Here is a 21,864-nt window from a genome sequence, read left to right as displayed (position 1 = left end):
ATGCTTAAAATATCAACTTGCATAACAATCATCCACGCACTGTAAAGAATTATGTCCTTTCCTTTCCTTTATTTTTTTTTATTTTAATTTGATTTATTTTTTTGCAACCACAAATCCACTCCACATGGTGTCGTTGTTACTCCAGGTTACTGTCGTGTAGCAAGCCCTACCCCATCAGACGTCATCTAATGAGAAACATTACAGTGTTTTGTGCTGTAGAGACGGGGCAGTATAACTGTGCGTTTAAAGCAGTGCTAACTCATTTCGTCGTGTGTGTTTTTTCGATAATGCACATTATATCAGAGATTAGAATAGGAAAAAACTGTGTTTCATGGGAAGAGCATTTGTAATCCGAAATGATTCAACTATATTTATTTGCGATGGATGTCGGAGGACAATGGAGCAGACGGCCGAGCTGGTGGATCACTCTTTCTTTGCTGTTGTGCTTCGGGAATCTGGTTGGTGCACAGATAAAATACAATGTCCCTGAGGAAGTGAAAGAAGGATCTATTGTGGGAAATATTGCTAAGGATTTAAACCTCGATGCCAGTCATTTGTCGCACCGACGGTTTCGTATTGTTTCTGGACCCGATGATGCGTTTTTTCAGGTAAATCAGAACAATGGGGAACTATATGTCAATAAGAGAATCGACAGAGAGAAGCTGTGTGATGGAAACACCGTTTGTTTGATAAGTTTGAAATGCGTTGTTGAAGACCCCTTAGAGGTGCATTACATAGAAGTGGAAATAACCGATGTAAATGACAATCCACCCATTTTCCCGAGATCTGAGCAGCAATTTGAAATAGCTGAGCATACGATTCTGGGAACGCGTTTTCAAGTCCAAACTGCCAAAGATCCAGATCTGGGAATGAATACGGTTCGATATTATAAATTAAGTCAGAATGAGCTGTTTGATATCGACGTTCGGGAAAGGCATGAAACAAAAATACCATTTTTAGTATTAAAGAAAGCGCTGGATAGGGAAAGGAAAGGCAAACATAGACTTACACTGACAGCCACCGATGGCGGAAATCCACCGAGATCAGGCGCTCTTAACATCACTGTTATTGTCTTGGATACAAATGACAATCGACCAGTCTTCAGTCGCGACTCATATTCTGCAACAATCCTGGAAAATGCACCTTTGGGCACTGTCGTAATTAAAATAAACGCAACTGATTTAGATGATGGAATGAACGGTGAAATTGAATACTCGTTAGGCGAAAATCTAGATGGAAAAATCCGCGACATGTTTACGCTTGACAAGAACACGGGCGAGTTACAAGTTAAAGGCAACATAGACTTTGAGGAAACGGATGTCTTTAAATTAGATGTGCAGGCATCAGATAAAGGCCAGCCTCCTCTGATAGCTGAAGCAGAACTCAGCATTAAAGTCACAGACGTTAATGATAACTCTCCTGAAATTGAGATGACATCACTTTCTAGTGTTATATCTGAAAATGCGAATCCTGGAACGGCCATTGCTTTAATCAGCGTTTCAGACAAGGACTCCGGTGTCAATGGCAAAGTCATTTGCACATTACCCGAAAATATGCCATTTGAGCTGAAATCTTCATTTAAAGAGAATATGTATTCATTAGTGACAACGGGGCGTTTAGATAGAGAAGTTACTTCAAGCTATGAAATCACTATCACAGCCACTGACTTAGGACAGCCACCTTTAACTTCTTTTAAAATATTAAATATACAAGTCTCTGATGTAAATGATAACTCCCCACAGTTTACTCAGAACACATTTGAGCTTTATTTATTTGAAAACAATGTCCCTGGTGCTTCTATATTCTCTGTTACTGCTTTTGATAAAGACTTAAACGAAAATGCTGCAATAACATATAACCTAAATCAAGGTGATATAACATCTTTCCTAAACATTAATTCAGAAACGGGAATTATTTATGCACTGAAAAGTTTTGATTTTGAAACGGTTAAGACGTTCCAGTTTCAAGTTGTTGCTAAAGACTCTGGAAGTCCGTCTCTGAGCAGTAACGTGACAGTGAACGTGTTTATTCTGGATCAGAACGACAACGTTCCAGTGATCTTATATCCAGTCAGCGCTAACGGTTCTGCTGAGGGTGTGGAAGAGATTCCCAGGAATGTGAACGCAGGGCATTTGGTGACTAAAGTCAGAGCCTATGACGCAGATATAGGATACAACGGCTGGTTATTGTTTTCACTGCAGGAAGTTAGTGAGCACAGTCTCTTTGCTTTGGACCGCTATACAGGACAGATAAGGACCCTTCGCTCATTCACAGAAACAGACGAGGCCCAGCATAAACTGCTCATACTGGTCAAAGACAATGGGAACGTTTCACTCTCAGCAACAGCGACTGTGATTGTCAAAGTTGTGGAGCCCAAAGAGGCTTTTGCAGCTTCTGATGTTAAAAACGCAGTAAAAGACGAGGAGGAAAACGACGTGACATTTTATCTGATCATCACTTTGGGCTCGGTTTCAGTGCTTTTTGTCATCAGCATCATCGTGTTGATTGTGATGCAGTGCTCGAAATCGACAGACTATTCGTCCAAGTATTTACAGGACACAAATTACGACGGGACTCTGTGTCACAGCATCCAGTACAGATCTGGAGACAAACGGTACATGTTAGTTGGACCCAGAATGAGTATCGGCTCTACTATAGCACCAGGCAGTAATAGGAATACTCTAGTGATACCAGATCGCAGGAGGAGAGACTCTGGAGAGGTAAGGATATTTTTTAAGTATTTATGAAGATTTTAATTTGATGTTGATTTTAATTTGACATGTTGGTCTATGTGGTTTACAGGGACTCTCCATAGGCGTAATGGTTTTTATACTGTACAAACCGTATTTTCTCTCCCCATACACTGCCCCTGCCCCTAAACCTACCCATCACAGGAAACATCCTGCATTTTTACTTTATCAAAACACAAAAAACAAATTCTGTATGATTTATAAGCATTTTGAAAAGTGGGGACATGGGGAATGTCCTCACATTTCACCCTCTTCTTCTAATGCATTTGTCATACCCATGTCATTATACACATTTGTGTCCTGATATCTATATATATTCAAATATACAACATATTTATACACAGTATTATTTAAACACAAACTTTTATTTTGTATGGGATTAATCGTTTGACAACGCGGTGAAAGGTCCAATGCTCCACTCGGTGTCAGTGTTGCTCTAATTTTTGTTTTCCTGTTTTAAATCCGGCCCATAATGATGACACGCACAGCCTTGTATTGTCCTTATTTATGGGGAGGGTACGGTCTGAAAAGGCGCTTATGTATGGAATCTGTCCTGCGTGTTTATGAAGGCAATCGTTTAAATGTCTTGCATTACGCAGTTAAATTACATACTATACTGTTGTTCGTAAACGTCGAGGAAATATTTCTGCCATTGTCTTGGTAATCGTTCGCCATGGAAGCCAGAGAACAAAGGCGCAAATGGGAGTATTGGTGGATTGCTTTGTGTTTTTTCTTGCTTCTGTGTTTCGGACAGCAGATTTCAGCGCAGATCAGATATTCTATTCCAGAGGAAATGAAAGAAGGATCCGTTGTAGGACATATTGCTAAGGATCTTGGCCTTGATGTCAGCACTTTAGTTAACAGGAGATTTCGTATCGTATCTGGATCAAAGGATGCTCTTTTTCAGGTAAATCAAAACAACGGCGTCTTATATGTCCACAAGAACATTGACAGAGAGGAGCTGTGTGATGGAAATGGCGCATGCTTGATTAATCTAAAAATGGTAGTCGAAGATCCCTTGGAAATACATTACGTTGGAGTACAGATAACCGATGTTAATGATAATGCACCTACATTTACAGAAGAGGAGCAGCATTTTGAGATTGCGGAACACACACCCACGGGGACACGTTTCCAAATACAGGCAGCGCGAGATGCTGATACGACGGTAAATAATGTCCGGGCGTATAAACTGAGTCAGAATGAGCATTTCGAAGTGGAGACAAAGGATAGAGATGAAGAAAAAATACCGCTTTTGGTTTTAAAGAAAGCACTTGACCGGGAAAACGCAGCAGAGCATAGGTTAATTCTAACAGCAATCGATGGTGGAAATCCAGCACGGTCAGGAAATCTTAACATAATAGTTACTGTGCTTGATGTTAATGATAACCGTCCTTTGTTCAGTCAAGACTCATATTCTGTAACAGTAAAAGAAAATGCAGCGATCGGAACAGTATTGATAAAACTTAACGCAACTGACTTGGACGAGGGTTCAAATGGCGTTGTAGAATACGCATTTGGAAGAAACTTGAAGCGTAAAGTAAATGATCTATTTAAACTGGATAGTGCAACAGGAGAAATTCAGATTAAAGGTGAACTGGACTTTGAGGAAACAGAGGTGTACAAATTAGACGTGCAGGCGTCAGATAAAGGTCAGCCTCCACTGATTGTTGAATCTGTCGTTACTATTAAGATAATTGACATAAATGATAACGCTCCAGAAATTGACGTAACCTCGCTTTCCAGTATTGTTTCTGAGGATTCTAAACCGGGTACTGTAATTTCATTAATTAGTATCAGTGACAAAGATTCGGGTTTAAATGGGAAGACTGTACCAAGTATTCCTGAAAGTCTTCCCTTTGAGCTGAAACCATCAATTCAAGACAATATTTATTCCCTTGTAACGAAAGGAAAACTAGATCGAGAACTCGTGTCCCATTATGACATAACAATTACAGTCACTGATTTAGGACAGCCGCCTTTATCCTCATTTAAATCTCTGAGCGTTCAGGTATCCGATGTTAATGATAACAGTCCTGAATTTTCTCAAAATCCGCTTGAATTACATTTAGTAGAAAATAACGCAGCCGGTGCCTCAATACTGTCTGTGAGCGCATCTGATAAAGATTTAAATGAAAACGCAATGATAACTTACTACATTATAAGAGGGGACGCTGCACAAAATGATATGGCCTCATTCTTGAACATCAATTCTGAAACGGGGGTTATTTACGCCTTAAACCGTTTTGACTTTGAAGTAATTAGAAAGTTTCAGTTCCAAGTCGTTGCAAAAGATTCAGGGACTCCTCCACTTAGCAGTAACGTGACAGTGAACGTGTTTATTCTGGATCAGAACGACAACGTTCCAGTGATCTTATATCCAGTCAGCGCTAACGGTTCTGCTGAGGGTGTGGAAGAGATTCCCCGGAATGTGAACGCAGGGCATTTGGTGACTAAAGTCAGAGCCTATGACGCAGATATAGGATACAACGGCTGGTTATTGTTTTCACTGCAGGAAGTTAGTGAGCACAGTCTCTTTGCTTTGGACCGCTATACAGGACAGATAAGGACCCTTCGCTCATTCACAGAAACAGACGAGGCCCAGCATAAACTGCTCATACTGGTCAAAGACAATGGGAACGTTTCACTCTCAGCAACAGCGACTGTGATTGTCAAAGTTGTGGAGCCCAAAGAGGCTTTTGCAGCTTCTGATGTTAAAAACGCAGTAAAAGACGAGGAGGAAAACGACGTGACATTTTATCTGATCATCACTTTGGGCTCGGTTTCAGTGCTTTTTGTCATCAGCATCATCGTGTTGATTGTGATGCAGTGCTCGAAATCGACAGACTATTCGTCCAAGTATTTACAGGACACAAATTACGACGGGACTCTGTGTCACAGCATCCAGTACAGATCTGGAGACAAACGGTACATGTTAGTTGGACCCAGAATGAGTATCGGCTCTACTATAGCACCAGGCAGTAATAGGAATACTCTAGTGATACCAGATCGCAGGAGGAGAGACTCTGGAGAGGTAAGAATTCATTTTAAAACGTTGTGTTATTTATTTAGTTTGTTTGTTGTGCTCTTGTATACAATTATATTTTATTTCATATATTTTCACCTACATGCTACACAATTTGTTATCATATAACTGATGAGCTAGTTGCAAGCTGATAATTTATTTTGTTTTGCTTTGCAAAATAAAGCATGTGCACACTTATCCAAATGTTCTTCGAAGTAGTGAGAAAGTGAAGGGAGCTGTCCGCTGCGCTGGTGCTGAAATTAGTTGCGGTTCCCTTGAATGGCCTAGGTTTTAATACATTTAAATGTCTTTATTGTGCTCACACACGCGTCTACAGAGGTTGGTTTGGGTGTTGTTTGTGCAATCTACCAAACGATGCAGCCTGTAGGTTTAATGTACCACTGGATGTAAGTTTTAGGTTGTTTTGTATAACTGAAGTGCTTAATTCAATGTTTGAAAGACAATTTGTCTTTCTGTAGACCACTCGATGTCACTGTTGCTCTAGTATTTGTGGAGCAGATTAAGACCTGCCCTTGATGATGACGTGAAAAGGATTGTATTGTTCGTCACATTCGCGAGGAAACATTAACGAGCTGATGAGCAGTATAACGGTGATAAGCGCTAACCATATTCACGATGGATTTATTTCGTTTTGCGCGATCTATCTAATATTATATTGCAGCGTCTAATATACTGATCATTGGAATAACGGTACAGTAAACACTCGCCATGAAGGCCGGAGGACAAAGGCGCGGATGGGAGTGCTGGTGGATTTCTCTGTGTTTGTCTCTGCTACTGAGCCTCGGACAGCAGGTTTCAGCGCAGATACGATACTCTGTTCCAGAAGAGGTGAAAGAGGGATCTGTCGTTGGAAATTGTGCTAAGGATTTGGGTCTTGATATCAGTACATTAGTGGACAGACGGTTCCGTATTGTGTCTGGATCAAATGACGCGCTTTTCCAGGTAAACCAGAACAATGGCATCTTGTATGTGGAAAAGCACATTGACAGAGAGGAGCTGTGTGATGGAAATAGCGCCTGCTCGGTTAATCTGAAAATAGTTGTCGAGAAGCCTCTCGAGGTCCATTATGTGGAAGTTGAAATAACAGATGTGAATGATCACTCTCCATCTTTCCACGATAGAGATTTATATCTGGAGGTCGCGGAAAACACTGTAACTGGAACACGATTTGAACTCCAAACTGCTCGAGATCTGGATGTGGGAGTGAATTCAGTTCGATTCTACCAGCTGACTAAAAATGGGCATTTTGATTTAGAAATTAAAGATAGTGTATACGGAGATAAAATCCCTTTCTTAGTCTTACAGAAACCATTAGACAGAGAAACCACTCAAATACACAGGTTGCTCCTAACTGCGGTAGATGGCGGGAGTCCACCGAAATCGGGCATTCTTAATATCACTGTATTTGTTTTGGATGTAAACGATAACCGCCCTATATGCAGTAGTGACACATTAACAATAACATTGCGGGAAAATGCAAATATTGACACTGTAGTGACAATTATAAATGCAAGTGATGCAGATAGCGGAACGAATGGTGAAGTGGAATATACATACGGCAGAAATATGAAGCCAAAAATACGCGAGATATTTCAGTTAGACCAGGCGACTGGCGAAATAAGAGTTAAGGGCTTGATTGATTTTGAAGAAAATGATATCTACAGATTAATGATAAGAGCATCAGACAAAGGGAGTCCTCCTATTAACACAGATTGTCAGCTTATAATTAAAGTTGAAGATGTAAATGACAATAAACCTGAAATACAAGTAACATCTCTTTCAAATGTAATTTCAGAGGACGCAAAAATTGGAACAGTAATTTCTCTTATAAGTGTAAGTGATAAAGATTCTGGCATTAATGGGAAAGTTGTGTGTAGCCTGTCTGACAATGTACCATTTGAGTTAAAAGCATCTGTTCAGGATAATATGTATTCTCTTGTGACGAAAGAACGCTTAGATCGAGAGTTGGTGTCTGAATATGATATCAGAATTACAGCAACAGATTTAGGGAACCCTTCTCTGTCAGCTTATAAAACTATGCTTGTACAGGTCTCAGATGTAAATGATAACATCCCAGAATTTTCTTCAAATCCTCTCGAGCTTTACTTAACTGAAAACAATCCTCCAGGCGCTTCTATATTTTCTGTCAGTGCCTCGGACAAAGATATTAATGAAAATGCTGCCATAAGTTATCATATCATTAGAGGTGGAGGCACACAGAACGACATGGCATCTTTCTTGAATATAAATTCTGAGACAGGTGTTGTTTATTCTCTGAAGAGTTTTGATTTTGAAACGATGAAAACTGGACAGTTCCATGTGCTCGCTTCAGACTCTGGAAGTTCGTCTCTGAGCAGTAACGTGACGGTGAACGTGTTTATTCTGGATCAGAACGATAACGTTCCAGTGATCTTATATCCAGTCAGCGCTAACGGTTCTGCTGAGGGTGTGGAAGAGATTCCCCGGAATGTGAACGCAGGGCATTTGGTGACTAAAGTCAGAGCCTATGACGCAGATATAGGATACAACGGCTGGTTATTGTTTTCACTGCAGGAAGTTAGTGAGCACAGTCTCTTTGCTTTGGACCGCTATACAGGACAGATAAGGACCCTTCGCTCATTCACAGAAACAGACGAGGCCCAGCATAAACTGCTCATACTGGTCAAAGACAATGGGAACGTTTCACTCTCAGCAACAGCGACTGTGATTGTCAAAGTTGTGGAGCCCAAAGAGGCTTTTGCAGCTTCTGATGTTAAAAACGCAGTAAAAGACGAGGAGGAAAACGACGTCACATTTTATCTGATCATCACTTTGGGCTCGGTTTCAGTGCTTTTTGTCATCAGCATCATCGTGTTGATTGTGATGCAGTGCTCGAAATCGACAGACTATTCGTCCAAGTATTTACAGGACACAAATTACGACGGGACTCTGTGTCACAGCATCCAGTACAGATCTGGAGACAAACGGTACATGTTAGTTGGACCCAGAATGAGTATCGGCTCTACTATAGCACCAGGCAGTAATAGGAATACTCTAGTGATACCAGATCGCAGGAGGAGAGACTCTGGAGAGGTAAGAATTCATTTTAAAATGTGGTGTTATTTATTTAATTTGTTTGTTTGTTGTGCTCTTGTATACAATTATATTTTATCTCATACATTTTCACCTACATGCTACACAATATGTTATCATATAACTGATGAGCTAGTTGCAAGCTGATAATTTATTTTGTTTTGCTTTGCAAAATAAAGCATGTGCACACTTATCCAAATGTTCTTCGAAGTAGTGAGAAAGTGAAGGGAGCTGTCCGCTGCGCTGGTGCTGAAATTAGTTGCGGTTCCCTTGAATGGCCTAGGTTTTAATACATTAAAATGTCTTTATTGTGCTCACACACGCGTCTACAGAGGTTGTTTTGGGTGTTGTTTGTGCAATCTACCAAACGATGCAGCCTGTAGTTTTAATGTACCGCTGGATGTAAGTTTTAGGTTGTTTTGTATAACTGATGTGCTTAATTCAATGTTTTTTGAGGATTTGTCTTTTTGTAGACCACTCGATGTCACTGTTGCTCTAGTATTTGTGGAGCAGATTAAGACCTGCCCTTGATGATGACGTGAAAAGGATTGTATTGTTCGTCACATTCGCGAGGAAACATTAACGAGCTGATGAGCAGTATAACGGTGATAAGCGCTAACCATATTCACGATGGATTTATTTCGTTTTGCGCGATCTATCTAATATTATATTGCAGCGTCTAATATACTGATCATTGGAATAACGGTACAGTAAACACTCGCCATGAAGGCCGGAGGACAAAGGCGCGGATGGGAGTGCTGGTGGATTTCTCTGTGTTTGTCTCTGCTACTGAGCCTCGGACAGCAGGTTTCAGCGCAGATACGATACTCTGTTCCAGAAGAGGTGAAAGAGGGATCTGTCGTTGGAAATTGTGCTAAGGATTTGGGTCTTGATATCAGTACATTAGTGGACAGACGGTTCCGTATTGTGTCTGGATCAAATGACGCGCTTTTCCAGGTAAACCAGAACAATGGCATCTTGTATGTGGAAAAGCACATTGACAGAGAGGAGCTGTGTGATGGAAATAGCGCCTGCTCGGTTAATCTGAAAATAGTTGTCGAGAAGCCTCTCGAGGTCCATTATGTGGAAGTTGAAATAACAGATGTGAATGATCACTCTCCATCTTTCCACGATAGAGATTTATATCTGGAGGTCGCGGAAAACACTGTAACTGGAACACGATTTGAACTCCAAACTGCTCGAGATCTGGATGTGGGAGTGAATTCAGTTCGATTTTACCAGCTGAGTAAAAATGGGCATTTTGATTTAGAAATTAAAGATAGTGTATACGGAGATAAAACCCCTTTCTTAGTGTTACAGAAACCATTAGACAGAGAAAACACTCAAATACACAGGTTGCTCCTAACTGCGGTAGATGGCGGGAGTCCACCGAAATCGGGCATTCTTAATATCACTGTATTTGTTTTGGATGTAAACGATAACCGCCCTATATGCAGTAGTGACACATTAACAATAACATTGCGTGAAAATGCAAATATTGACACTGTAGTGACAATTATAAATGCAAGTGATGCAGATAGCGGAACGAATGGTGAAGTGGAATATACATACGGCAGAAATATGAAGCCAAAAATACGCGAGATATTTCAGTTAGACCAGGCGACTGGCGAAATAAGAGTTAAGGGCTTGATTGACTTTGAAGAAAATGAAATCTACAGTTTGATGATAAGGGCTTCAGACAAGGGTCTTCCTCCTTTGAACAATGATTGTCAGCTTATCATTAAAGTTGAAGATGTAAATGACAATAAACCTGAAATACAAGTAACATCTCTTTCAAATGTAATTTCCGAGGACGCAAAAATTGGAACAGTAATTTCTCTTATAAGTGTAAGTGATAAAGATTCTGGCATTAATGGGAAAGTTGTGTGTAGCCTGTCTGACAATGTACCATTTGAGTTAAAAGCATCTGTTCAGGATAATATGTATTCTCTTGTAACGAAAGAACGCTTAGATCGAGAGTTGGTGTCTGAATATGATATCAGAATTACAGCAACAGATTTAGGGAACCCTTCTCTGTCAGCTTATAAAACTATGCTTGTACAGGTCTCAGATGTAAACGATAACATCCCAGAATTTTCTTCAAATCCTCTCGAGCTTTACTTAACTGAAAACAATCCTCCAGGCGCTTCTATATTTTCTGTCAGTGCCTCGGACAAAGATATTAATGAAAATGCTGCCATAACTTATCATATCATTAGAGGTGGAGGCACACAGAACGACATGGCATCTGTCATGGATATTAATTCTGAGACTGGTGTTATTCACGCGCTAAAGAGCTTTGACTTTGAAATGATAAAAACGTTCCAGTTTCATGTGCTCGCTAAAGACTCCGGAAGTCCGTCTCTGAGCAGTAACGTGACAGTGAACGTGTTTATTCTGGATCAGAACGACAACGTTCCAGTGATCTTATATCCAGTCAGCGCTAACGGTTCTGCTGAGGGTGTGGAAGAGATTCCCCGGAATGTGAACGCAGGGCATTTGGTGACTAAAGTCAGAGCCTATGACGCAGATATAGGATACAACGGCTGGTTATTGTTTTCACTGCAGGAAGTTAGTGAGCACAGTCTCTTTGCTTTGGACCGCTATACAGGACAGATAAGGACCCTTCGCTCATTCACAGAAACAGACGAGGCCCAGCATAAACTGCTCATACTGGTCAAAGACAATGGGAACGTTTCACTCTCAGCAACAGCGACTGTGATTGTCAAAGTTGTGGAGCCCAAAGAGGCTTTTGCAGCTTCTGATGTTAAAAACGCAGTAAAAGACGAGGAGGAAAACGACGTGACATTTTATCTGATCATCACTTTGGGCTCGGTTTCAGTGCTTTTTGTCATCAGCATCATCGTGTTGATTGTGATGCAGTGCTCGAAATCGACAGACTATTCGTCCAAGTATTTACAGGACACAAATTACGACGGGACTCTGTGTCACAGCATCCAGTACAGATCTGGAGACAAACGGTACATGTTAGTTGGACCCAGAATGAGTATCGGCTCTACTATAGCACCAGGCAGTAATAGGAATACTCTAGTGATACCAGATCGCAGGAGGAGAGACTCTGGAGAGGTAAGACTGGCGGATTCTTTCTAATTACAGTCACCCTGTTTGTTTGATATTTTTGCACGTTACAATTGCAAAATGGTATGATTTTACATAGTTATTGTTGCATAGCGCAACATTTCCTTATAGTTATCCTCCTTTGATTGACAGCTTTAAATTTCTGATTGGGTACTGCGAGTAACCACAGCTCGCAGAGAGTTGTTCGCTACTTTGGTGCTGAACTTAGATGAAGTTCATCCAGGATAAATTGAATTGTCAAATGCGTGATTTCTGGCACATACACATCCTTTGAAAACGGCCTTTTCTAATGTCACGAAATCCTTTACAATTAAATGAAATATATTATTTAAAAATATATATACTGGAAAGATGTAAACTTAAATGCATAATTTATAATGTTTGCTCTGCATTTGCATTGTGTTTTGCATGTGTGTTTCATACTGTTGGTTTTAGATCGTTTTTGTTTGTCAAGTACTGGCATTATTAGGCATAAATACCAACTTTTCCCCTCGCTATTTAACGTTTTATTTACATTTAAATGATACATGTAGTTGTCTCCATAATGGATTTTATCGCCTATATTTGAAGTTATACACTGTAATATTTTTCTTTCGAAATCTTAAGTAAAACAAGGATTATTGTAATATGTTTTACAAGATAGTAGCCTATTATTTCAGAAAAAACAACAAACAAAACAAAAAAACAATCACGTTTACTTCATTGTGTTACCGGTTTCTTTGTAATTATTTGTTAAATGTATGATCACTCTCTTTAATAATTTCCATACTTCTTTTTGAGTGTAGTAATATTCACTTTTATGGGATTTTCACATGAAGTGACTTTTGTAATGTGCTCGACAGGGAATGTAACACAAAGCATTATTTCTTACCGCTCGGTGTCAGTATTACTCTATGATATGCTCGAGAGATTATGCCCTGCCCTGGATGGTGACATGCGCACTTCTGTACATTTTAGCAGCCAGTGTGAGGCGAAGACAATTATAGTGGTTATGGTGGATTGACGACACTACACAGGACATCGTTTGAACTATTTACCTGAATTGTGACAGTACACGGGTTCTCCTGCTGCGAGTGATCACGGTCGATACGTGTCTGGACCTGGAATACTTTAGCTGTAATCGCTCGCGATGGATAATGATGGACAAAGGCGCAGATGTGGGTACTGGTGGATTGCTTTGTGTTTGATGCTGCATGGTAAGCAGTCGGTTTCGGCACAGATCAGATATTCTATTCCAGAGGAGGTGAAAGAGGGATCACATGTGGGAAATATTGCTAAGGATCTCGGTCTTGATGTCAGTTCGTTAGAGCACAGGCGATTCCGTATTGTTTCTGGATCTAAGGACAGCTTTTTCCAGGTAAATCAGAACAATGGCATCTTGTATGTTCATAAGAAAATCGACCGAGAGGAGATGTGTGATGGCAATGGCGCATGTTTGCTAAACTTAAAGATTGCAGTTGAAAATCCGCTCGAAGTTCACTATGTTGAGGTTGAAATAACAGATGTAAACGACCACTTCCCTTCTTTCCCAGAAAAAGACTTGCACATTCAAATAGCAGAAAACACGTTAAAAGGCACTCGCTTTGGTCTCCCAACCGCACGAGATTTAGATGTTGGCGTTAATTCCATTCGTTCCTATCGGCTCGGACAAAATGATCATTTTGATATAGAGATAAGAGACAGTGAATATGGGGATAAAAACCCCTTTCTGTTATTACAGAAACCCTTAGATAGGGAGAGTCAAGAGAAACACGTATTAACTTTGACTGCTATTGATGGAGGAAATCCACCAAAATCGGGTACATTAAATATAACTGTCACGGTCCTCGATGTTAACGACAACCGACCAATATGCAACCGAGACACGTACACTATTACGTTAAATGAGAACGCCTCTCCCGGTTTTGCCGTTACATTTGTTAATGCGACTGACCCAGATGAGGGCGTTAATGGAGAAGTTGAATACACTTATGGTAGAAATGTGCAGCGAAAGGTACATGATATTTTCGAGTTAGATAAATTGACAGGTGAAATACGTGTCAAAGGCAAAATTGATTTTGAAGAGAATGAAATTTATAGTCTGAACATCATGGCTTCTGATAAGGGACGCCCTCCAATGGATACTGACTGCAGAGTTATCATTAAGATTATAGATGTCAATGATAATGAACCTGAGATTGAAGTCACGTCGCTTTCTAATATTGTTTCTGAAGACGCAAAACCAGGGACAGTCATTTCCCTAATAAGCATAACAGACAAAGATTCAGGGATTAATGGTAAAGTAATCTGTAGCTTGTCAAAGAATGTGCCGTTTGAGTTGAAACCATATGTTCAGCAGAACATGTATTCTCTAGTAACCAAAGAGAGTTTGGACCGGGAGGTTGCATCCCATTATGACATTACAGTAACAGCTACTGATTTAGGCAACCCAGCTCTTTCAGCGTCAAAATCTCTAAGCGTAGAGGTGTCCGATGTTAACGATAATACACCGCAGTTTCCCCACAGCCCTCTTGAGGTTTACCTGTTTGAAAATAATCCACCGGGAGGGTCGATATTCTCTGTGAGCGCCACTGACAAAGACAACAATGAAAATGCCCATGTTGCGTATCATATTATAAGAGGCGATCAGACTCAAAGCGATATGACTTCCTTCCTCAATATCAATTCTGAAACGGGCGTGATTAGCGCTCTCAAAAGTTTTGACTTTGAAACAGTAAAAAAGTTTCAGTTCCACATACTTGCCAAAGACTCTGGAAGTCCGTCTCTGAGCAGTAACGTGACAGTGAACGTGTTTATTCTGGATCAGAACGACAACGTTCCAGTGATCTTATATCCAGTCAGCGCTAACGGTTCTGCTGAGGGTGTGGAAGAGATTCCCCGGAATGTGAACGCAGGGCATTTGGTGACTAAAGTCAGAGCCTATGACGCAGATATAGGATACAACGGCTGGTTATTGTTTTCACTGCAGGAAGTTAGTGAGCACAGTCTCTTTGCTTTGGACCGCTATACAGGACAGATAAGGACCCTTCGCTCATTCACAGAAACAGACGAGGCCCAGCATAAACTGCTCATACTGGTCAAAGACAATGGGAACGTTTCACTCTCAGCAACAGCGACTGTGATTGTCAAAGTTGTGGAGCCCAAAGAGGCTTTTGCAGCTTCTGATGTTAAAAACGCAGTAAAAGACGAGGAGGAAAACGACGTGACATTTTATCTGATCATCACTTTGGGCTCGGTTTCAGTGCTTTTTGTCATCAGCATCATCGTGTTGATTGTGATGCAGTGCTCGAAATCGACAGACTATTCGTCCAAGTATTTACAGGAAACAAATTACGACGGGACTCTGTGTCACAGCATCCAGTACAGATCTGGAGACAAACGGTACATGTTAGTTGGACCCAGAATGAGTATCGGCTCTACTATAGCACCAGGCAGTAATAGGAATACTCTAGTGATACCAGATCGCAGGAGGAGAGATTCTGGAGAGGTAAGAACCAATTCGTTATTATTACGATAACCGTATTGCTTTGATATTGTTTATTATTCGTCATAATTGTAATTTTAGCAAAATGCTATGCTTTTGCAGAGTTGTGATTTCATAACGTAAAAACTAGTACTGAAGTTTGATGTCTTTTGTCTGATCGTATTGTAATTACCCGCTCAGGAGCGCAGGGAGCTGTTCAATGCGTTGGTGCTGAAATCTGGTGCAGTTCATTGAGAATTTGTCAAAGGCATAATTTATGTGACTCTTATAATTGTTTTACGTTTCTTGTTTCTAATGTCATGAAAACATTTTAACAAGCATCACTGTTAGTCGTCAAAAATCACTGAAAGATCGTAAACTTAAATCGACGATTTGTTGATTTAAACCTATTCTTCTCGTGTCAGTATTATTTAAGACGGACGGTGATGATTTCAAGTATTTTTTAATGTTTTAAAGCATTTTAAACCACTTGGTGTCGGTGTTGTACTAGCATTTGTCGGGGACCTTGAGTCCTGCCCCTGATGATGACGCGAATAGGGCTGTAGTGTTTCTTTCACACGCACACACACACACACTGAGAAGGCTCGGCGTGCATCGACATTACGCCAATGATGGTACTTAAAAAGGACTTGTTTCATATTTTGTAATTTGCTCATGATGTGTTTGACATAAACATTCTGCTGCGGCCTCTAATAATCGAGGATATATACAGTTGCCTTTAGAGAAAGCATTTACAGATCGCTCGCGATGGAAGCCGGAGGACAAAGGCGCAGATGGGAGTACTGCTGGATTGCTCTGTGTGTTTCTTTTCTTCTTGACTCCGGACAGCAGGTTTCAGCTCAGATAAGATATTCTGTCCCGGAGGAAGTGAATGAAGGAACCGCCGTGGGAAATATTGCTAAGGATTTGGGTCTTGAAGTAAGTAGCTTGATGGAAAGGCAGTTTCGAATCGTTTCTGGATCTAAAGAGGAGCTTTTTCAGATAAATCAGGAAAATGGCGTTTTGTATATTCGTAAGGAAGTCGACAGAGAGTCATTGTGTGCTGGCAGTGGTGTCTGCATGGTGAATTTAAAAACCGTCATTGAAAATCCTCTCGAGATACATTATGTGGAGGTAGAAATAACAGATATAAATGATCACTCTCCCAGTTTCTCTGAAAAGGAGCAGCGCCTAAGAATTTATGAAAATACATTGCCTGGTGCTAATTATCAGTTACAAGCTGCCAGAGATCCCGATTCTGGGACTAATTCGATCCGGTCCTATAAATTAAGTCCAAACGATCATTTTGGAATTCGAGTTAGAGAAAATGATGAAGATAAAATGCCATTTTTAGTACTGAAGAAGGCTGTTGATAGAGAGATTACAACGACATACAAACTGCTTTTGACAGCAGTTGATGGAGGGAATCCACCGAGATCTGGGACTCTTAATATTACAATTATTATTTTAGATACAAATGATAATCATCCTGTATTTAGTCGTGATACATATTCTGTGACATTAGAAGAGAACTCTGCAATAGGCACTGTGGTTCTTCGAGTTAATGCAACTGATAAGGACGAGGGCCCGAATAGTGATATTGAATACAGTTTTGCGACGTTAAACAGCAAAGTGCTCGAGGTTTTTGAGCTCGATCAGGTCACAGGTGAAATGCGTGTAAAGGGGAAAGTTGATTTTGAAGATGCAGAAGTTTATAAACTCGATATTCAGGCATCAGATAAGGGGCATCCACCGATGTCTGCAAACTGTAGAGTTATTATTAAAATTATTGATGTGAATGACAACCGGCCAGAGATTGAGATCACGTCACTTTCTAAGAACATCCCTGAAGATTGTAAGCCTGGAACGGTCATTTCTCTCATTAGTGTGACTGATAAAGACGCCGGCATCAACGGTAAAGTGATCTGTCACTTAAACAAAAATATTCCCTTTGAGCTAAAGCCTTCCTTCAAAGATAATATGTACTCTTTAGTAACAAAAGATCGGTTAGATAGAGAAACTGATTCACAGTATGACATTACAATTACAGCTTCCGATTTAGGACAGCCGTCTTTGACTGCATCGACCACACTAAGCGTTCAGATCTCTGATGTGAATGATAATGCTCCAGAATTTTTAATAAATCCTATAGATCTTTACTTAGTTGAAAATAATGCTGCCGGTTCGTCCATAACTTCAGTGAGCGCCTCTGATAGAGACAGTGCTGAAAATGCCGTGATATCCTATCAGATAATTAGAGGTGATGGAGCACAGAATGATTTGTCGTCTTTCTTGAATATAAATTCTGAGACAGGTGTTGTTTATTCTCTGAAGAGTTTTGATTTTGAAACAATGAAAACGTTCCAGTTCCATGTGCTCGCTAAAGACTCTGGAAGTCCGTCTCTGAGCAGTAACGTGACAGTGAACGTGTTTATTCTGGATCAGAACGACAACGTTCCAGTGATCTTATATCCAGTCAGCGCTAACGGTTCTGCTGAGGGTGTGGAAGAGATTCCCCGGAATGTGAACGCAGGGCATTTGGTGACTAAAGTCAGAGCCTATGACGCAGATATAGGATACAACGGCTGGTTATTGTTTTCACTGCAGGAAGTTAGTGAGCACAGTCTCTTTGCTTTGGACCGCTATACAGGACAGATAAGGACCCTTCGCTCATTCACAGAAACAGACGAGGCCCAGCATAAACTGCTCATACTGGTCAAAGACAATGGGAACGTTTCACTCTCAGCAACAGCGACTGTGATTGTCAAAGTTGTGGAGCCCAAAGAGGCTTTTGCAGCTTCTGATGTTAAAAACGCAGTAAAAGACGAGGAGGAAAACGACGTGACATTTTATCTGATCATCACTTTGGGCTCGGTTTCAGTGCTTTTTGTCATCAGCATCATCGTGTTGATTGTGATGCAGTGCTCGAAATCGACAGACTATTCGTCCAAGTATTTACAGGACACAAATTACGACGGGACTCTGTGTCACAGCATCCAGTACAGATCTGGAGACAAACGGTACATGTTAGTTGGACCCAGAATGAGTATCGGCTCTACTATAGCACCAGGCAGTAATAGGAATACTCTAGTGATACCAGGTCGCAGGAGGAGAGATTCTGGAGAGGTAAGAACCGATTCATTATTATTACGGTAACCGTATTGCTTTGATTTTGTTTTATGTATTATTCGTCATAATTGTAATTTTTGCAAAATGTTATGCTTTTACAGAGTTGTGATTACGTTAACGTAAAAGAACTAGTACTGAAGTTTGTAAGTACCAACTGAGGGAGCGCAGGGAGATGTTCACTGCGTTGGTGCTGAAATCAGGTGCAGTTCATTGAGAATTTGTCAAAGGTGTAATTTATTTGACTATGAGAAATGTTTTAAGTTTCTTGTTTTGAATGTCATGAAAACATTTTAACAAGCATCACTGTTAGTCGTCAAAAATCACTGAAAGATCGTAAACTTAAATCGACGATTTGTTGATTTAAACCTATTCTTCTCGTGTCAGTATTATTAAAGACGGACGGTGATGATTTCAAGTATTTTTTTTAATGTTTTAAAGCATTTTAAACCACTTGGTGTCGGTGTTGTACTAGCATTTGTCGGGGACCTTGAGTCCTGCCCCTGATGATGACGCGAATAGGGCTGTAGTGTTTCTTTCACGCACACACACACACTGAGAAGGCTCGGGGTGCATCGACATTACGCCACTGATGATACTTAAAAAGGACTCGTTTCATATTTTGTAATTTGCTCATGATGGGCTTACGATAAACATTCTGCTGCGGCCTCTAATAATCGAGGATATATACAGTTGCCTTTAGAGAAAGCATTTACAGATCGCTCGCAATGGAAGCCGGAGGACAAAGGCGCAGATGGGAGTACTGCTGGATTGCTCTGTGTATTTCTTTTCTTCTTGACTCCGGACAGCAGGTTTCAGCTCAGATAAGATATTCTGTTCCGGAGGAAGTGAAAGAAGGAACCGCCGTGGGAAATATTGCTAAGGATTTGGGTCTTGAAGTAAGTAGCTTGATGGACAGGCAGTTTCGAATCGTTTCTGGATCTAAAGAGGAGCTTTTTCAGATAAATCAGGAAAATGGCGTTTTATATATTCGTAAGGAAGTCGACAGAGAGTCATTGTGTGCTGGCAGCGGTGTCTGCATGGTGAATTTAAAAACCGTTATTGAAAATCCTCTCGAGATACATTATGTGGAGGTAGAAATAACAGATATAAACGATCACTCTCCCAGTTTCTCTGAAAAAGAGCAGCGTCTGAGAATTTCTGAAAATACACTTCCTGGTGCTAATTATCAGTTACAAGCTGCCAGAGATCCCGATTCTGGGACTAATTCGGTTCGGTCCTATAAATTAAGTCCAAGCGATCATTTTGGAATTCGAGTTAGAGAAAATGATGAAGATAAAATGCCATTTTTAGTACTGAAGAAGGCTGTTGATAGAGAGATTACAACGACATACAAACTGCTTTTGACAGCAGTTGATGGAGGGAATCCACCGAGATCTGGGTCTGTTAACATTACAATTATTATTTTAGATACAAATGATAATCATCCTGTATTTAGTCGTGATACATATTCTGTGACATTAGAAGAGAACTCTGCAATAGGCACTGTGGTTCTTCGAGTTAATGCAACTGATAAGGACGAGGGCCCGAATAGTGATATTGAATACAGTTTTGCGACGTTAAACAGCAAAGTGCTCGAGGTTTTTGAGCTCGATCAGGTCACGGGTGAAATAAGTGTAAAGGGGGAGGTGGATTTTGAAGATGCAGAAGTTTATAAACTCGATATTCAGGCATCAGATAAGGGGCATCCACCGATGTCTGCAAACTGTAGAGTTATTATTAAAATTATTGATGTGAATGACAACCGGCCAGAGATTGAGATCACGTCACTTTCTAAGAACATCCCTGAAGATTGTAAGCCTGGAACGGTCATTTCTCTCATTAGTGTGACTGATAAAGACGCCGGCATCAACGGTAAAGTGATCTGTCACTTAAACAAAAATATTCCCTTTGAGCTAAAGCCTTCCTTCAAAGATAATATGTACTCTTTAGTAACAAAAGATCGGTTAGATAGAGAAACTGATTCACAGTATGACATTACAATTACAGCTTCCGATTTAGGACAGCCGTCTTTGACTGCATCGACCACACTAAGCGTTCAGATCTCTGATGTGAATGATAATGCTCCAGAATTTTTAATAAATCCTATAGATATTTACTTAGTTGAAAATAATGCTGCCGGTTCGTCCATAACTTCAGTGAGCGCCTCTGATAGAGACAGTGCTGAAAATGCCGTGATATCCTATCAGATAATTAGAGGTGATGGAGCACAGAATGATTTGTCGTCTTTCTTGAATATAAATTCTGAGACAGGTGTTGTTTATTCTCTGAAGAGTTTTGACTTTGAAACGATGAAAACGTTCCAGTTCCATGTGCTTGCTAAAGACTCTGGAAGTCCGTCTCTGAGCAGTAACGTGACAGTGAACGTGTTTATTCTGGATCAGAACGACAACGTTCCAGTGATCTTATATCCAGTCAGCGCTAACGGTTCTGCTGAGGGTGTGGAAGAGATTCCCCGGAATGTGAACGCAGGGCATTTGGTGACTAAAGTCAGAGCCTATGACGCAGATATAGGATACAACGGCTGGTTATTGTTTTCACTGCAGGAAGTTAGAGAGCACAGTCTCTTTGCTTTGGACCGCTATACAGGACAGATAAGGACCCTTCGCTCATTCACAGAAACAGACGAGGCCCAGCATAAACTGCTCATACTGGTCAAAGACAATGGGAACGTTTCACTCTCAGCAACAGCGACTGTGATTGTCAAAGTTGTGGAGCCCAAAGAGGCTTTTGCAGCTTCTGATGTTAAAAACGCAGTAAAAGACGAGGAGGAAAACGACGTGACATTTTATCTGATCATCACTTTGGGCTCGGTTTCAGTGCTTTTTGTCATCAGCATCATCGTGTTGATTGTGATGCAGTGCTCGAAATCGACAGACTATTCGTCCAAGTATTTACAGGACACAAATTACGACGGGACTCTGTGTCACAGCATCCAGTATAGATCTGGAGACAAACGGTACATGTTAGTTGGACCCAGAATGAGTATCGGCTCTACTATAGCACCAGGCAGTAATAGGAATACTCTAGTGATACCAGATCGCAGGAGGAGAGACTCTGGAGAGGTAAGAACCGATTCATTATTATTACGATAACCGTATTGCTTTGATTTTGTTTTATGTATTATTCGTCATAATTGTAATTTTTGCAAAATGCTATGCTTTTACAGAGTTGTGATTTCATAACGTAAAAACTAATACTGAAGTTTGTAAGTACCAACTGAGGGAGTGCAGGGAGCTGTTCACTGCTTTGGTGCTGAAATCTGGTGCAGTTCATTGAGAATTTGT

The 21,864-nt window shown here is 40.6% G+C and overlaps 7 protein-coding genes across 7 annotated transcripts; all 7 read left to right on the top strand.

Moving 5' to 3' along the window:
• Positions 1 to 161: 161 nt before the first annotated feature.
• Positions 162 to 2,747, top strand: LOC137093135 (protocadherin alpha-2-like). The gene has a single exon (XM_067457870.1). It carries the CDS (start codon positions 357 to 359, stop codon positions 2,745 to 2,747), a length of 2,391 nt encoding a protein of 796 aa, XP_067313971.1. The 5' UTR covers positions 162 to 356.
• A 531-nt stretch (positions 2,748 to 3,278) lies between these two features.
• LOC137093134 (protocadherin gamma-A11-like) lies at positions 3,279 to 5,904 on the top strand. The gene has a single exon (XM_067457869.1). It carries the CDS (start codon positions 3,424 to 3,426, stop codon positions 5,902 to 5,904), a length of 2,481 nt encoding a protein of 826 aa, XP_067313970.1. The 5' UTR covers positions 3,279 to 3,423.
• Positions 5,905 to 6,359: 455 nt separating this feature from the next.
• On the top strand, positions 6,360 to 9,399 carry LOC137093133 (protocadherin alpha-8-like). The gene is made up of 2 exons (XM_067457868.1): positions 6,360 to 8,888; positions 9,342 to 9,399. Exons 1-2 carry the CDS (start codon positions 6,505 to 6,507, stop codon positions 9,397 to 9,399), a joined length of 2,442 nt encoding a protein of 813 aa, XP_067313969.1. The 5' UTR covers positions 6,360 to 6,504.
• A 34-nt stretch (positions 9,400 to 9,433) lies between these two features.
• Positions 9,434 to 11,979, top strand: LOC137093132 (protocadherin alpha-8-like). The gene has a single exon (XM_067457867.1). The coding sequence runs from the start codon at positions 9,592 to 9,594 to the stop codon at positions 11,977 to 11,979; it is 2,388 nt and encodes a 795-aa protein (XP_067313968.1). The 5' UTR covers positions 9,434 to 9,591.
• Positions 11,980 to 12,923: 944 nt separating this feature from the next.
• LOC137093131 (protocadherin gamma-A11-like) lies at positions 12,924 to 15,685 on the top strand. Its single transcript, XM_067457866.1, has 2 exons — positions 12,924 to 15,454; positions 15,632 to 15,685. Exons 1-2 carry the CDS (start codon positions 13,097 to 13,099, stop codon positions 15,683 to 15,685), a joined length of 2,412 nt encoding a protein of 803 aa, XP_067313967.1. The 5' UTR covers positions 12,924 to 13,096.
• Positions 15,686 to 16,031: 346 nt separating this feature from the next.
• LOC137092201 (protocadherin alpha-8-like) lies at positions 16,032 to 18,604 on the top strand. The gene has a single exon (XM_067456459.1). The coding sequence runs from the start codon at positions 16,199 to 16,201 to the stop codon at positions 18,584 to 18,586; it is 2,388 nt and encodes a 795-aa protein (XP_067312560.1). The 5' UTR covers positions 16,032 to 16,198; the 3' UTR covers positions 18,587 to 18,604.
• Positions 18,605 to 18,958: 354 nt separating this feature from the next.
• Positions 18,959 to 21,785, top strand: LOC137092200 (protocadherin alpha-8-like). Its single transcript, XM_067456458.1, has one exon. The coding sequence runs from the start codon at positions 19,285 to 19,287 to the stop codon at positions 21,670 to 21,672; it is 2,388 nt and encodes a 795-aa protein (XP_067312559.1). The 5' UTR covers positions 18,959 to 19,284; the 3' UTR covers positions 21,673 to 21,785.
• The last annotated feature ends 79 nt before the right edge of the window (positions 21,786 to 21,864 follow it).

This window comes from Pseudorasbora parva, chromosome 11 (genome assembly GCF_024679245.1).
Source record: "Pseudorasbora parva isolate DD20220531a chromosome 11, ASM2467924v1, whole genome shotgun sequence".
NCBI lineage: Eukaryota > Metazoa > Chordata > Actinopteri > Cypriniformes > Gobionidae > Pseudorasbora > Pseudorasbora parva.
The sequence above is the reverse complement of the archived record's forward strand: the minus strand, read 5'-3'. Positions and strand labels throughout refer to the sequence as shown.